Source organism: Cajanus cajan, chromosome 6 (assembly GCF_000230855.2).
Source record: "Cajanus cajan strain Asha chromosome 6, NIPB_CcT2T_4, whole genome shotgun sequence".
Taxonomy (NCBI): domain Eukaryota; kingdom Viridiplantae; phylum Streptophyta; class Magnoliopsida; order Fabales; family Fabaceae; genus Cajanus; species Cajanus cajan.
The window spans coordinates 62,266,784-62,280,124 of record NC_138522.1 but is presented as its reverse complement, the minus strand read 5'-3'; the positions used below and the strand labels follow the sequence as shown (position 1 = coordinate 62,280,124).

At 35.5% G+C, this 13,341-nt stretch overlaps 1 protein-coding gene across 2 annotated transcripts; it reads left to right on the top strand.

The window, feature by feature from the left end:
* Positions 1-4,216: 4,216 nt before the first annotated feature.
* LOC109796104 (uncharacterized) lies at positions 4,217-9,632 on the top strand. Of its 2 annotated transcripts, none has more exons than XM_083059275.1 (6): positions 4,217-4,376; positions 4,970-5,116; positions 5,664-5,743; positions 5,905-7,746; positions 8,514-8,661; positions 8,771-9,632. In XM_083059275.1, the coding sequence occupies exons 2-6, from the start codon at positions 4,978-4,980 to the stop codon at positions 9,499-9,501; spliced, it is 2,940 nt and encodes a 979-aa protein (XP_082915401.1). In that variant the 5' UTR covers positions 4,217-4,376; positions 4,970-4,977; the 3' UTR covers positions 9,502-9,632. The 2 variants fall into 2 exon arrangements, with proteins under 2 accessions (XP_082915401.1, XP_020211327.2); XM_020355738.3 differs by lacking the exon at positions 4,217-4,376 and adding an exon at positions 4,422-4,790.
* Positions 9,633-13,341: the final 3,709 nt, after the last annotated feature.

Here is a 13,341-nt window from a genome sequence, read left to right as displayed (position 1 = left end):
TAGGTGACTTCAATGACATCTTGGCACCGTCCGAGCAGAGAGGGGGTTCCTTCTCGGTCGCGCGTGCATCTGTGTTTGCCCAGCACATGGATAATTGTGGGCTTATGAATATACCCTTGTTGGGAAGGAAGTACACTTGGCATAGGATGCATCAGGGATTCGCCTCATTACATAAACAACTAGATAGAGCCCTTAGCGACGTGCATTGGACAAGAGCCTTCCCAGAGGCCGTGGTGGAAGTTCTTCCCCGAGCTCACTCAGATCATCATCCCCTTATTCTTCGTAGCAGTGGGGGGTATATGGTCGCGCATAAAAGACCCTTTCGGTTTGAGGCAGCTTGGTGTTCGCATCAAGGATATGAAGCTGTGGTCTGGAATGCTTGGCAACAGTCTTCAGGGAATATTTTGGAATCTCTGAAGTGCGTACAGGAAGCCTCACTAATCTTTAATAAGGAAGTGTTTGGGAACATTGGTCTCCGTAAGAAAATTTTGGGAGCCCGATTGGGAGGGCTTGAAAGGTACCTAGAGAAGGTTGATTCACGCCGTCATGCTTTACTATACCAAGAATTATTTCAGCAGTATGAGTTGGTTCTTCAACAGGAAGAAACTCTTTGGTATCAGAAGTCAAGGGAAAAGTGGATAAAATTGGGCAATAAAAATACTGCATTCTTCCACACTCAAACAGTTGTGAGACGAAAGCGTAATAAAATACTAGGATTGCACTTGCCATCAGGAGCTTGGTGTACGGATGGGAATCTGTTGAAGCAGGAAGCATTGGCGTATTTCAAGAGTTTACTAGGTGCTTCGGAGGCTATGCCTCAGGTGCTACCACCTTGCCCTATATCTTTATCAATGGAGGAACAGGCTAGTTTGGAGGCTCCGGTCTCTAAGGCGGAGGTGTTTGATGCCCTACGAGGTATGAAATCCTTTAAGGCCCCAGGACCTGATGGATTCCAACCAATTTTCTATAAACAGTACTGGCACATGATAGGGGATGATGTGTGGCGATTTGTGGCTTCAGCCTTTGAGAATGGGAGAATTGATGCTCATGCTACTGAAACTCTATTGGTTCTTATTCCTAAAGGGGATCATCCTCGTACTTTCAAAGATTTTCGGCCCATTAGCTTGTGCAACGTGGTATACAAGTTCAATAAAATCATTTGATTATAAATGTAAATATTTGTTGTCTTTAAAAATGCAATAATATATTACACAAAGAGAAAATATTAAAAAAGAAAATCAGTGGTACTCGGATAATTTATCTAGAAAATACAAATATCTCGGTATGATGAAAAAGAAAAATATTATTAGTTATCTTCATTATAAAAATAAATTAAATATTTGTTGAAAAAAAAATATTATTTTACAATCAAATTCTCTTAATAAAAATAAATATTCATCATTAATTTAATAAATAAAGTAATATTCAAACTTGTATTCATGTTTTATCAAATCAAGTATTATCTATTAAAGTTGGAATGAGTTCAAATATTATTTATGATTATAAATTTATTTGTCATCCTAATATCAATGGATCAATTCATATATATAATAAAAAATTCATTTGGAAAAAAAAATCCTAGAGACCAAAGTCCTCCTATGCTTCTAAATAAATATGCCCTTAAAATGAAGACAGGTCTAAAATAGATGTTTGCTCATGTCAAACAATCTACTAAAACCATTTCCAGAGTTGATTTTTATATAAGTTCTTAAATTAAGAGTTGGGTTTTTTTTTTCCTCTCTCATTGGAGATGGATGAAGTGACATTCTAGGTCGAGAAGTAGTTTTTTCTTTCATATTTCTAAAAAAAATTAATAGAAAAACTATTAAAAATTAAACTAAAAGCTTTTACCATTAGAGTGAAAATCAAGATATATTCTTAAAGTTGATGTCTCATCAAAGGACCCGCTTAAAAAGGAGTTAAAAACCCAAATATAATTCTTTATAGTTGGAGATGTTTTGAATGCATACTAATTTCCAAGTTTTGATAGGAGTATTAAAAGAGGCAAAAAGCCCTTCAATAATTTCAACTTTGAGTAGGATCGACGATCAAGAAATCTATTATATTCTTTACTACAAATAGGATGTGAATGTGACAAATGAGACTATCGTGAATAAAAAGATATGAGAGTTCATCTTTTGAAACAACACCAAATGTTTCTTAGTTTTTATGTTACTTAGTCAAACAGTTTTAACCAAGGTGCAACAAAGCAATCTTATGGACATCGTAATATGAATGTATGATTAAAGATATATATCCAAAGTATATTTAAGTTGTGACATGTTTTAAACCAAACTTATTTGGGTTCAAGATTTTTTTGCCCAATCTGAAACACACTTGTATAATTTTGTATGATATGTTTCTTGCTTGTTTACTCAGGCCTTCACAAATATTAATAAAATGTCCCAAGGAATCAGAAAGTTAGGCAGAAGTGGTAAATACATTTTGCCTTTGCTAAAATGGTGGAATGTAATTAATAGATGTTGCCTTGTTTCTTTTCTCCCTGTGTTAAGGTTTTATAGTTTTAGTAATTTAAACTTTGAAGAGAAAAAAGATGGTTGGAGCAATTATCATGAAGTCTACCTCACTGCTCATAGTAGTTGGTGGTAGGTCGCTACCATCCAAAACAAGAACCATAGTTATTCAGATTTTAACTACCCCCCAATTTCTAGCGTGGGAGTTAATTAATTTGTACAAAACAACTTTTGTTGATCAACATTTGAACTTAGCAAGTAAAGCATCCTTGTATTTTATTTTTTTTATACTTATATTGAAAAAAAAAAAGAGATTATATAAAAAAGTATTGAAGACGAATATAAATACTTTATTCTTTGTATAATTAAGGCAAGTTTTGTTGGAAGAATCTCATGATAACTGAAAGAGTCCACACGTAGGTTCAAACAACGATAGCGAACCTTCCCCGTTAGGTCAGTTTAGCATTGCGTAGTACAGTGAGCAATGACAAATCATTATTATTATTATTATCAAATTGTCAAAATGTTAATTTTTGTTTATTGTGTGGAATAAAATATTCCACGGTCTATATAGTCTCCAGCTATTTGTAGCATAATAAATTACGTATCCTCATTTTCCTGTTCTGTTAATTATTAAAACACAGACATTCATAATTGGATGGAATGCTGTACATAAAAGTCTGGTTTCGGTATTTTTTATGTTGGAGTATTTTTTATCCTGAATAAATTTATTTATATTAACTGTTTCTAACACGACTTCGAATAGTATATGTATTTAAATTATACATATTAAATATGTTTACAATGACATATTACAATTAAGAGATATAATTGGTTGTTAGTGTAAAAAAAATTTTATACTAACAATATATAAGTAATTTTTTTATTCGTCGAGTATCTATATGTAGATAAAAAAACATATATATTAACGGTTTAACAATTAAGAAACCGAAATCAACTTACAAAAATATCATAAATTATATAGGATAAAGTATAAAGACTTAAACAAGTTCTTATTAGTATATCACATGATAAATTTGAAAAGAAAAATCAAAATTAAGAAACCCAGCCTTGTTCAGCCATTCTTATGAAATAAACTGAACATAGTTGAAGAAAGAAAGAAAAAAAAAAAAAGTTGAAGTGAAGCATGGTTACTTTATTGGATAAAAAGTACGTTAAATCAATAGACTTGTCGTGTGATGTGGTGGTGAGTGGTGAGGAACTCAGGACTTGGATATAGTGAACCCCAATTTTGTCATATACATTAAAAATAAAATTATATAATACCCTTCAAATTTAAGTAACTATTACGAAGATTTTTCTTTTACTTAAATTTTTAATAGAATAAAGTCGGAAAAATGACACCAAAATAAATTAATATTTATAACGAATATATAAAAATTATTCATTAATTATTTTTATGTACACATTTAACGTCCAATAACGTAAATAAAATTGCTAAATCGAAAATTCATAAGCTACACGTGTTTTTCTTTTCATTGTTTTTATTATTATATATATATATTAGATAAGTGTCCCTTTCAATGACTTACTATTACTATGGATTCATTAGATATATATATATAAAATCTGAAAAACCTAATAAGGAGGAAATATAAAGATAAATAAATAGATTTTGGTGAATTGGGAAGTGAAGAGTGTGAACAAGTAGACGTAAGTTAATTAAAAAAGAAAAGGTGAGTTAATTAGTGATTAATAATTAATTAAGCATGGGAGAGGAGAAGAAGGTGTTAGTGAGTCGTAATCCAAAAGTGATATATTAGGAATCGTAGTTGGGAAGAAAGGCTTTCAAGTCCGACAAAGAGAGTCGGTGGAGACGCACACTTCTCACTCTTTCTCTCTCCGCCGCGAATGCCACCGTCTCCGCCCAAACTACGCCAGGTCGGTCCACTCTTTCCCCCCTTTTCGCCTCGCCTCGATCTCGCCGCTCTCGATTCCTCTGCGTTTCTCGCAGCCTTTTTCAATTTCTCCCTACGAGATTCCGCTTTCACCCTTCCCTTCCTTTTCGCTCTTTCTGCAATTACTGTTGACGCTCACTCTGCCCTCTCTCTCTGTGTGTGTGTGTGTGCGCGTTTCTGTTCTAACCGTTCTTTTTAATTATTATTCTGTTGCTGACGCGTGACCTGATTTGATTTTTCATGCGAATTTCGCTGTCTTGTGCTTCTTCGCGAAAGTCCTCTCTGCTCTCTCTTTCGCGCATGTTTTTTGTATACTGTTGAAAAACCATTGCAACTTGGCGCTGCATAAGTTCTCTACTCGTGCTTGTTCTAGTCAATTTCTTCTATCCTCCCTGAGGTTTTGCCTCTTGTGTTTGGATCTTGTGTTTTGTTCTGTTGATTGGTTCTTCTTCTTCTTCTTCTTCTTCTACGTTTAATGTATTTGTTTTTATTTTATTTTATTTAATGGGATGGTGTGTTTCGTTTTTGTTGAGGTTGTAGATCTAGGTGATTAATCTGGGTGATTTGTGTGTGCAGCTGTTGAAATGAATGGGGTGCAGAACAGGAGGGTTCACAATGTGGAGAAGCCTTTTCCAGGGTGCCTGGGAAGAATGGTGAACCTCTTTGACTTGACTGGGGGTGTGAACGGGAACAAGCTGCTCACGGACAGGCCTCATCGTGATGGTGATTTCCCTCTTTTTGATTTTTCCTGTTGCTCTTTCAGCCTTTCTTTTTCACTCCCCAAAATCATTGCTTTGCTTGGTAGAGGGTTTTCTGTTTGATCTTGGTTTGGCCATGTTGACTCGACGCGTTGCTTGGAATTGTTACCGATGGTTATCTTGAAATTGGCTTTTGGCTTTTTCTTCTTAGTTTTGGGGTTGGTAGAGTGCTGGGTTGAGGTGATGAGATGACTTGGAGGAACATAGAAAAAGTGTAATTTGTAGTTTGACTGTAGTTCCCTCTTTGCCTTCTAGTTTATTTATTTTGAGATTATTTCCTTTGGGTATTTGTTGACCGAGTTTTGGATAGACATGTCTCTCTTGGGGATCTCTCTGGTTTTATATATTATGGGGCATTATGAATCCCTGCTGGAGATTTATCTAAATTGGGAATTGCTTTTTTCTATTTCCAATTTGCCTGGAAAATTGTGCTTATGATTTCTGCTGTTGAAAATTTGCTGTGTCATTGTGTTATTCATTCTCAGTCTCACTAAATTGTACCTGGACTGCAGCATCTTCACTTTCAAGAAGTCAATCGGATGTTGCAAGAATCATGAATCCTCCATTGGGTGATCAGATAGAGGATAAACTGGTAATTTGGAGTTTTTTTTTATTTATTTTTTTTTATTGTCATTCAAGCTAATTGCAATGTCATATGGAATGTTCTTTATCATAATATTATTTTGAACTTATTATATGCTTTGCCCATACTTGTTTTTGTTTATTTATGTTCCATTTTCATGAACTTGGCAGATTGTTTCCGACTCGATGAGAGCTTCTTCAAATAAGAAAATAAATGGAACACCCATCAAGATGCTCATAGACCAAGAAATGTCCAAAGAATTTGTTTCGCAGCACAATCCACCACCAAATGTAGTTGCAAAATTAATGGGGCTTGAAGCCCTCCCACAGGGTGAGCCTAATTTTTCTGTGGAGAGAAGCCACAGAGGAGAGTATTCTCAGCATATGTGTGGTAATTCAGGGACACCGTTCAAACACTGGCAGCAGGACGATAGGTTTATGGACAAGGAAATGCTTCATGAAGTTCATCCAAGCACAGAACAGATTGCTTATAAAGATATTTATGAAATATGGCTGCAATCGCAAAGAACAAGCAATGCAAGAGACAAGACACCGGAGAGAGAAAAGTGGAGTGAAGATGTTAATGGGAAGAAAATGGCTCTCATTCGCCAGAAATTTATGGAAGCAAAACGTCTTTCTACAGATGAGAGACTACGCCAATCCAAGGAGTTTGAAGATGCCTTGGAAGTTTTAAGTTCCAATAATGATCTATTAATCAGATTATTGGATTCTCAAAATCTTTATGAACTTCAGTCTACCCCAGTAGCGGAGACCAAGCGCATTACTGTTCTTAAACCTTCGAAGATGGTTGACAATGAAAAATCTGGTGGAAAGGGGAAGAGAAATGACAAGCAGATTAAGAAACCAGCAAATGTTGGTGCTGCATGGGAGAAATGCAGTCCTGAATACGCTCCTGCCATTCAGAATGTTGATGAGTTTCCAGTTCAACCTACTCGAATAGTGGTATTGAAACCTAGCCCTGGGAAGACACATGAAATTAAGGCTGTGGTTTCTCCAACAATGTCATCACCTCGAAATCTACAAAGTGGAAATTTCTATCAGGAACCTGAAGATGATGATGTACTTGAATCAAGAAAAGTGGCGAGTGAAATTACACACCAAATGCATGAAAATCTGAGGAGCCATCAAAGAGATGAAACATTGTATTCTGTATTTTCCAATGGCTATACTGGTGACGAGAGTTCATTCAACAAATCAGATCCTGAGTATACTGCAGAGAACTTGAGTGATTTGGAAGTTATGTCACCATCTCCAAGGCATTCTTGGGATTACATTAATCGCTGTGGCAGTCCTTTTTCTTCATCATCCTTCAGCCGTGCTTCCTGTTCTCCTGAGTCATCAGTATGCAGAGAGGCCAAGAAACGACTTTCTGAAAGATGGGCCATGATGGCATCAAATAAGGGTCCTCAAGAGCAAAGGCATATGCGTAGAAGCTCTACCTTGGGCGAGATGCTTGCTCTTTCGGATATAAAGAAATCTGTAATATCTGAGCTTGAGGGTATTCATAAAGAACAGGAGCCAAGTGAATCTGTTTCTTGTAGTCGAAATTTTAATGCTGAAACATGTGTGGATGGTTCTCCTAAAACCCTTTCTAGGTCAAAATCTGTTCCGACATCTTCTACTGTCTATGAAAATGGGCTTAATGTTGAAGTTGGTAATGATGCTGGCAGAGCACATGGGTCAGGGGAACTGACAAAGTCAAAGAGTATGAAATCATCATTTAAAGGGAAAGTGACAAGTTTCTTCTTCTCAAGGAATAAGAAACCAACCAGGGAAAAATCTTGTCTATCTCAATCTAAAAATGATTGCCAATCTTCTCTTACTGAAGCAGCAGGTTCTCCAGTGAATTCATCTGGTGTCCTTAGGGATGATGCGTCTCAAAGCTTCATTGGTGGATCTATTGGAGAGTGTTCTCTTCCAGCCCCATATGAATCATCAGGCAAAATTTTATCAGATTCTAGTTCTAGCGGACAAGGTGTTATATCTGTCGAGGTAATAGCTTCTATTATTCTGCATATTTTGATCCACTTTTTTATGGGGCATCGTACAAAATGTTTTTCTATTTATTGGGGCCACTCATTAATGCCCTCCAAAATTCCCACCACCCTCATTCCCTTGCCTCCCTCTTCCCTTGCAAAGGAAGGGAAAGAATGGAAACAACAAAAAAAGGAGGGAAAAAAGTATTGAATATATATTGCTTCTTCAAAACTCTGAAGTGTATGGTTGGGTTGTACTGCCGTTTTTTTTTTTTTAAACCAATATCTTGCTAAGTAATATGATAAAAGCTGTCTTTTAACTATAGTCTGTGCCTTCTCTACCTAACTAATGACATTAGTCCCTTGAAACATATGCTACTATATAGACGCTTGCATTAGTTGGAGGCTGCCTGATGTACTGTTATGAAAATTGCATGATGTGGTGGCAGGTTCAATTTGACCAAAATCTATTCACTTGACAAATTGTTTAGGATTTTCTGATGCTGCTGGGAAGGTGAAACAGATGAAAACTCTAACCGGTTATGAACGTCATTGGGTCCTAATTGCTACTTGATAAGTAATAGAACTAGCTTTTCTGATTCTGCTTGATTAAGTAGTACAGAACTGTAGAATCTCTTTCCTTTATTGTTATTGCAGATTATGGAATGATAAGCTGAATGTTGTATGTCCTTAGGATCATAAAAGTACAATCTTAATATCTGTTCTGAAAATTGGTAAATAAATAGACTGGAGGATCTGAGACAGTTGTGTTTGCTTTTACAGCCTGGATTGACTCTGTCAAAGCCCACGGTGCCTGGGATTTCATGTGAAAACCAGGGTCAGCCCAGTCCAATATCAGTTTTAGAGCCTCCATTTGAAGATGATAATGCTGCTAACGAGTCCTTGGGCTGTGTGAAGGGTGGTCAGCTGGGTAATGCTCAGTCCTTTCTCTTTATTATTATTGCTGTTTCAGTAAGTTCTTATTCGATATTTCTTGTCGACTTTATTGTTTTTTTACCCGACTTGGAATTTTTCTGTAGGATCACGGGTGCCTTTGAAGTCTAATTTAATTGACAAATCACCACCTATAGAATCAATAGCTCGGACCCTCTCATGGGATGACTCTGGTGCAGAGGTAGCAAGTCCATACCCGTTAAAACCCTCGTTGGTTTCCTTGGACGCCAAGGTAGAGGATCAGGACTGGCTTGTATTTGTGGAGAAACTACTGTCAGCTGCTGGAATTGATGATCAAGTGCAGTCTGACTCGTTTTACTCAAGATGGCATTCCCTTGAAAGCCCATTGGATCCATCATTGAGGGACAACTATGCCAATCTCAATGACAAGGAGCCTCAGCAACTCCATGAGGCCAAGCGAAGGCAGAAGAGATCTAATCAGAAGCTTGTATTTGATTGTGTCAATGTTGCACTAATAGAAATTACTGGTTATGGATCAGAGAGTTACTTGATGGGTAGGTTGTGGAGTGGGAGCCACAGCAGGCTCCAAGTCCCAGAAGGTGCACCTCCCCCATTGGTGGACGTCATTGTGGCCCAGATGAAGGTGTTAATATCTAGTGCTATAAGGCCTGTTTGGGGGGATTGTGGGGACACTAACAGCCTGGTGTTAGAGAGTGTTGTCAGAAAAGAGGTTGTGGGGAAAGGGTGGGTTGAGCTTATGGGACTGGAGATGGATATTCTGATGAAGGAAGTAGAGGGGAAGTTGCTAGAAGAGCTTGTGGAGGATGCGGTGGTTGATTTGACCGGCAGGGCCTGAATGGTTGAAACCCTGACATGGCTTTCCGCTTTGCTTTTTTTAATATTGTAACTCTATTATTGTTGTATTCAATTATCAACACACGGCCCTACTTACCTAATTTATTAAATGCTACTGAAAAATTATTTCAACTTGCACCTATTTCATATTACTGAAGCTGTAATATATTTAATTACCCATTCCTCTGCTGAAACAAAGAATAAAAAGAAATACACAGGTTATAAAACTGGTTTGTTTAAGGTGTTTCCCAAGACTCTTCAATAATTGAACGTTAGATGTCTTTCCCCCGAAAAAGAAAATAGATTTTGTTGTATGACAACTAAGAATGACTAGCTGAAATTTGGAAAAAGGTCAGAAGAAGTTTGCTAGTGTGACGTCCAAAGATGCCACGGTCTCAAACTTTTAGCCCAGAAAAGGAAATTCAGGTTTTGCAAATGGCCACCCTAAAAAAGGCTGAAAGAGAAAAGAACAGCAAAAGTAGATTGATACACTGTAACAACTAACAAGCTACATTGCAATAAGTGTGTAATAACTGTAATCTAATTCGGTTCTGACAGTAGAATAATACACACTCGATTTTGAGTACTCAATCATGAACGTTCCAACGAAGAGTGTATATGTAGTTACGTGACACTGTCTCAGTCAGTCTCAGCTGGTACAAGCGTATTCGTATAGACATATAGCTGTGGACCGTGGTGCTGCATCATCTGTACAACCTGTATGGAACAAGGACCCACCATAGCCCCAAACAGTTCAATCCTCCTTTTTCTGTCTACCTCTTGGCTCTTGCAATTATCTGCTGGCTCCCATTAAATCATGATTCATGATTAATGATGGATTGGATTCACTTGTCACAACATAACGCATGGCCAGGCTAATAATAAAAGCCAAACAGTATTTTGTTCACGACTCTAATTTCCAAAAACCACCACAGAACAAAGCTGAATTATGATCACGTTCAATCTAAATGAATTGATGCACACCTTTAAGGATAACGGATACACTATGCCAGTACTAAGTTACCAAAACATACAGTAGCCACACTGTCCAATCAGCGTCCCCTTTTGGCCTAATATATAGTTGTCTCCCATCTTGTCATTAATGTAAACCTAAATCACTTTTCTCTGCTTTTATGCTGTGTTATTAAAACTATAATAGAAGAGATCTTGCCTGTGCAAATTATGAGGCACGAATTTGTGGGTATTTTTAATACACGAAAAACGTTTCTGTAATACAAATACAAGGAAATTGTCACTTATTTTATTCATAGCATAATATATCTTAGTATAAGATTCTCCTACAACCCTACAACTCAGCGAGTGTACTAAGAACAGTATGTGGTCCAAGCTAGAACGGGTCACAAGTTGAAACTAGTATTTCCTCTTTCTCTCTCTCTCTTATCAAGTCCCTGGTAGAATTTGTCATATTTGAGGAAAAAGGGTTATTCAGGATCACACCGGAAAACGTTACTCACTCAAAAGTACTACATTTTTATTCGTGCCAATTAAGGTCAACAATTGAAAACCAACACATTCATTATCATGGCATATTCGTGCCAAGTTTGCTCGTCAAGTTGGCAAATTGTAAAACATTCCTTCAAATATAATAACTGATCCATCCAAGTATTACGAATTATGAGGAGATAGGGGTGGTCAACTTGTATTATTTTTGGCTCGTGGAATGCAATGAAAGAGAAAAAAAAGAAAAAAAATTCTTAGGTGCATATGATAGGAGGCAGGTAATAGTACATTGCAGCTGAGTCTGAAACCTGAATCACAAGAGGACAATTATTTTCAAAATGTAAAAGGGTAGGGGCATTTGTCAACACTGAAAAGTGAGAAAAATAAAAGGAGGAGAATATTCCGAAATGGCAGGTGCAATTTCTAACTAGACAGAGAAGCCAAAAATGTAGCATCTTCAACTTAAAAATTGAAGCACAGGCCAGAAATCCCGTGACATCTCTATTAGAGTGTGTTCCACGAGAAAAGGTTTTAATATGAGTATATATGTTGTGTTACGTAGCATAATCAACTTCACGTACCCTATCCTTGAGATCCCACACAGTAAGCATGATTCTTGAAAGGGACTATATATATATGGTTGCTTTCTCGCTTGTCATTTCTCTATCAAATATAAAAGAGATAGAGATATGCCTCACATGGAATAACCTTTTGCTTTTTCTTCATTTTAATATTTTAGTGTCTTATATTAACTTGAGCTAAGGCTTGTTTTGATCGAATATAACACAACACAAGATGCTAAACACAACTTTGTGTCCCCAACCGTGCTTTTTCAGAGATCACAACTAAATACTCCCTCTATTCCATTAGTAGTTATTATTTTTTTTTTATCTCTTATTAATTAACATTCTCTCTAACAACTACTTGCTCATTTTTATTAAAAAAAAAATTGACAACTAAAAAGAAACCAAAAGAGTACTTTTTAATTCAAATTTGTATCTCCTAAATATTTCTTAATAAATGTGCACTAGCCTTGAACACTGAGTAAATGAAATGGAGGGAGTACCTTTTATCTAAATTTAGACAAATTAATCGTCAGTTTCAACAATTTACAAGCTTCATTTTACGGAGATGAACAGCTACAATTAATTCTTCATGCAATATTCAGTTAAATGGTTAATGAATATATTAAATGCCACCATTAAATGACATTACAAGGGGTAGATATGTGCATGGAAAGATATGAGACCCTCTTTTCCATTTTGTAGGTTTTTCCATTTGATTGATATATAAGACGAGCAATTAATTTCCCTCCGTATTATTAGTAGTTAATTATAGAAAGATTTTAGTATTTTTTTTGGATAATTATAAAGAGTAAAATAAGATATAATATAAATGTTAAAAAGATAAATTTGTTTAAAAACTGTCTATTAATATATATATATATATATATATATATATATATATATATATATATATATATATATTATTTTATTAGTATAGAAGTATATATAAAACGACCCAAAACCATTTAAAATGTGCATACTTTGCTCGAAATCAAAGTTCGGAAATTTTCAAGGTGCACCACTATTAGCGGTGTAGAAACCTGCATTTGTCCTATGATGTGCCATTTCATGGAACATTTTCTAAGGTGAAAGAAAAAAAAGCTGAGATTATGTTGGAGTTATTTTATGATATTTGTCTGAGAAAATATTTTATGAGAGTTATTTTTATAAGAACACATACATATTTCACAATGATGAGATATCAGTTTTACTTTTGATCATTACTCAAAATACATTTTTATCATTTAAATATGTTTGTGCTATAAATTATTATTTCTTATCTTATTTTATTAATGTAAAACTTATTTGTATCTCAACAAATAATCTATATTTTCCTTGGCCAATTATGCAATTCACATGGTACCTAATAAATTGGATTGTTTTGGATATCATACCCTTAAAGAGCAAGGTCAAGTAACAAATATTTTGAGTCACTGCAGCGTGATGATTACGCTTTCATTATTATTAGAAAGGTACCGCAATATATGCACACCCCAAGCATTCAAAATTATGGGTGTTCATCATTTAATTGTCTTATTAATTGGGATCCAAGTTCTTCAAGTTATATTCGATATGTTTAAGGATGAATGAGTGTGTGATATATTTCTGCTTGTCTCAATGTAATTCAGATTTTTTGTTTTTGTATTTTTTTATTATTTATACTTAATAATTATACAGTAATAATAAAATTTGTGTCTTAATAAATAACTTTTTCATGACTAATTTTTTTCTGTGTTTCTTAATTACAATCCTTTTATGATTCGATGGACGGATTGGACTCAGGTCAGATTTTCAAGTAGATTGTTCTACTTGAT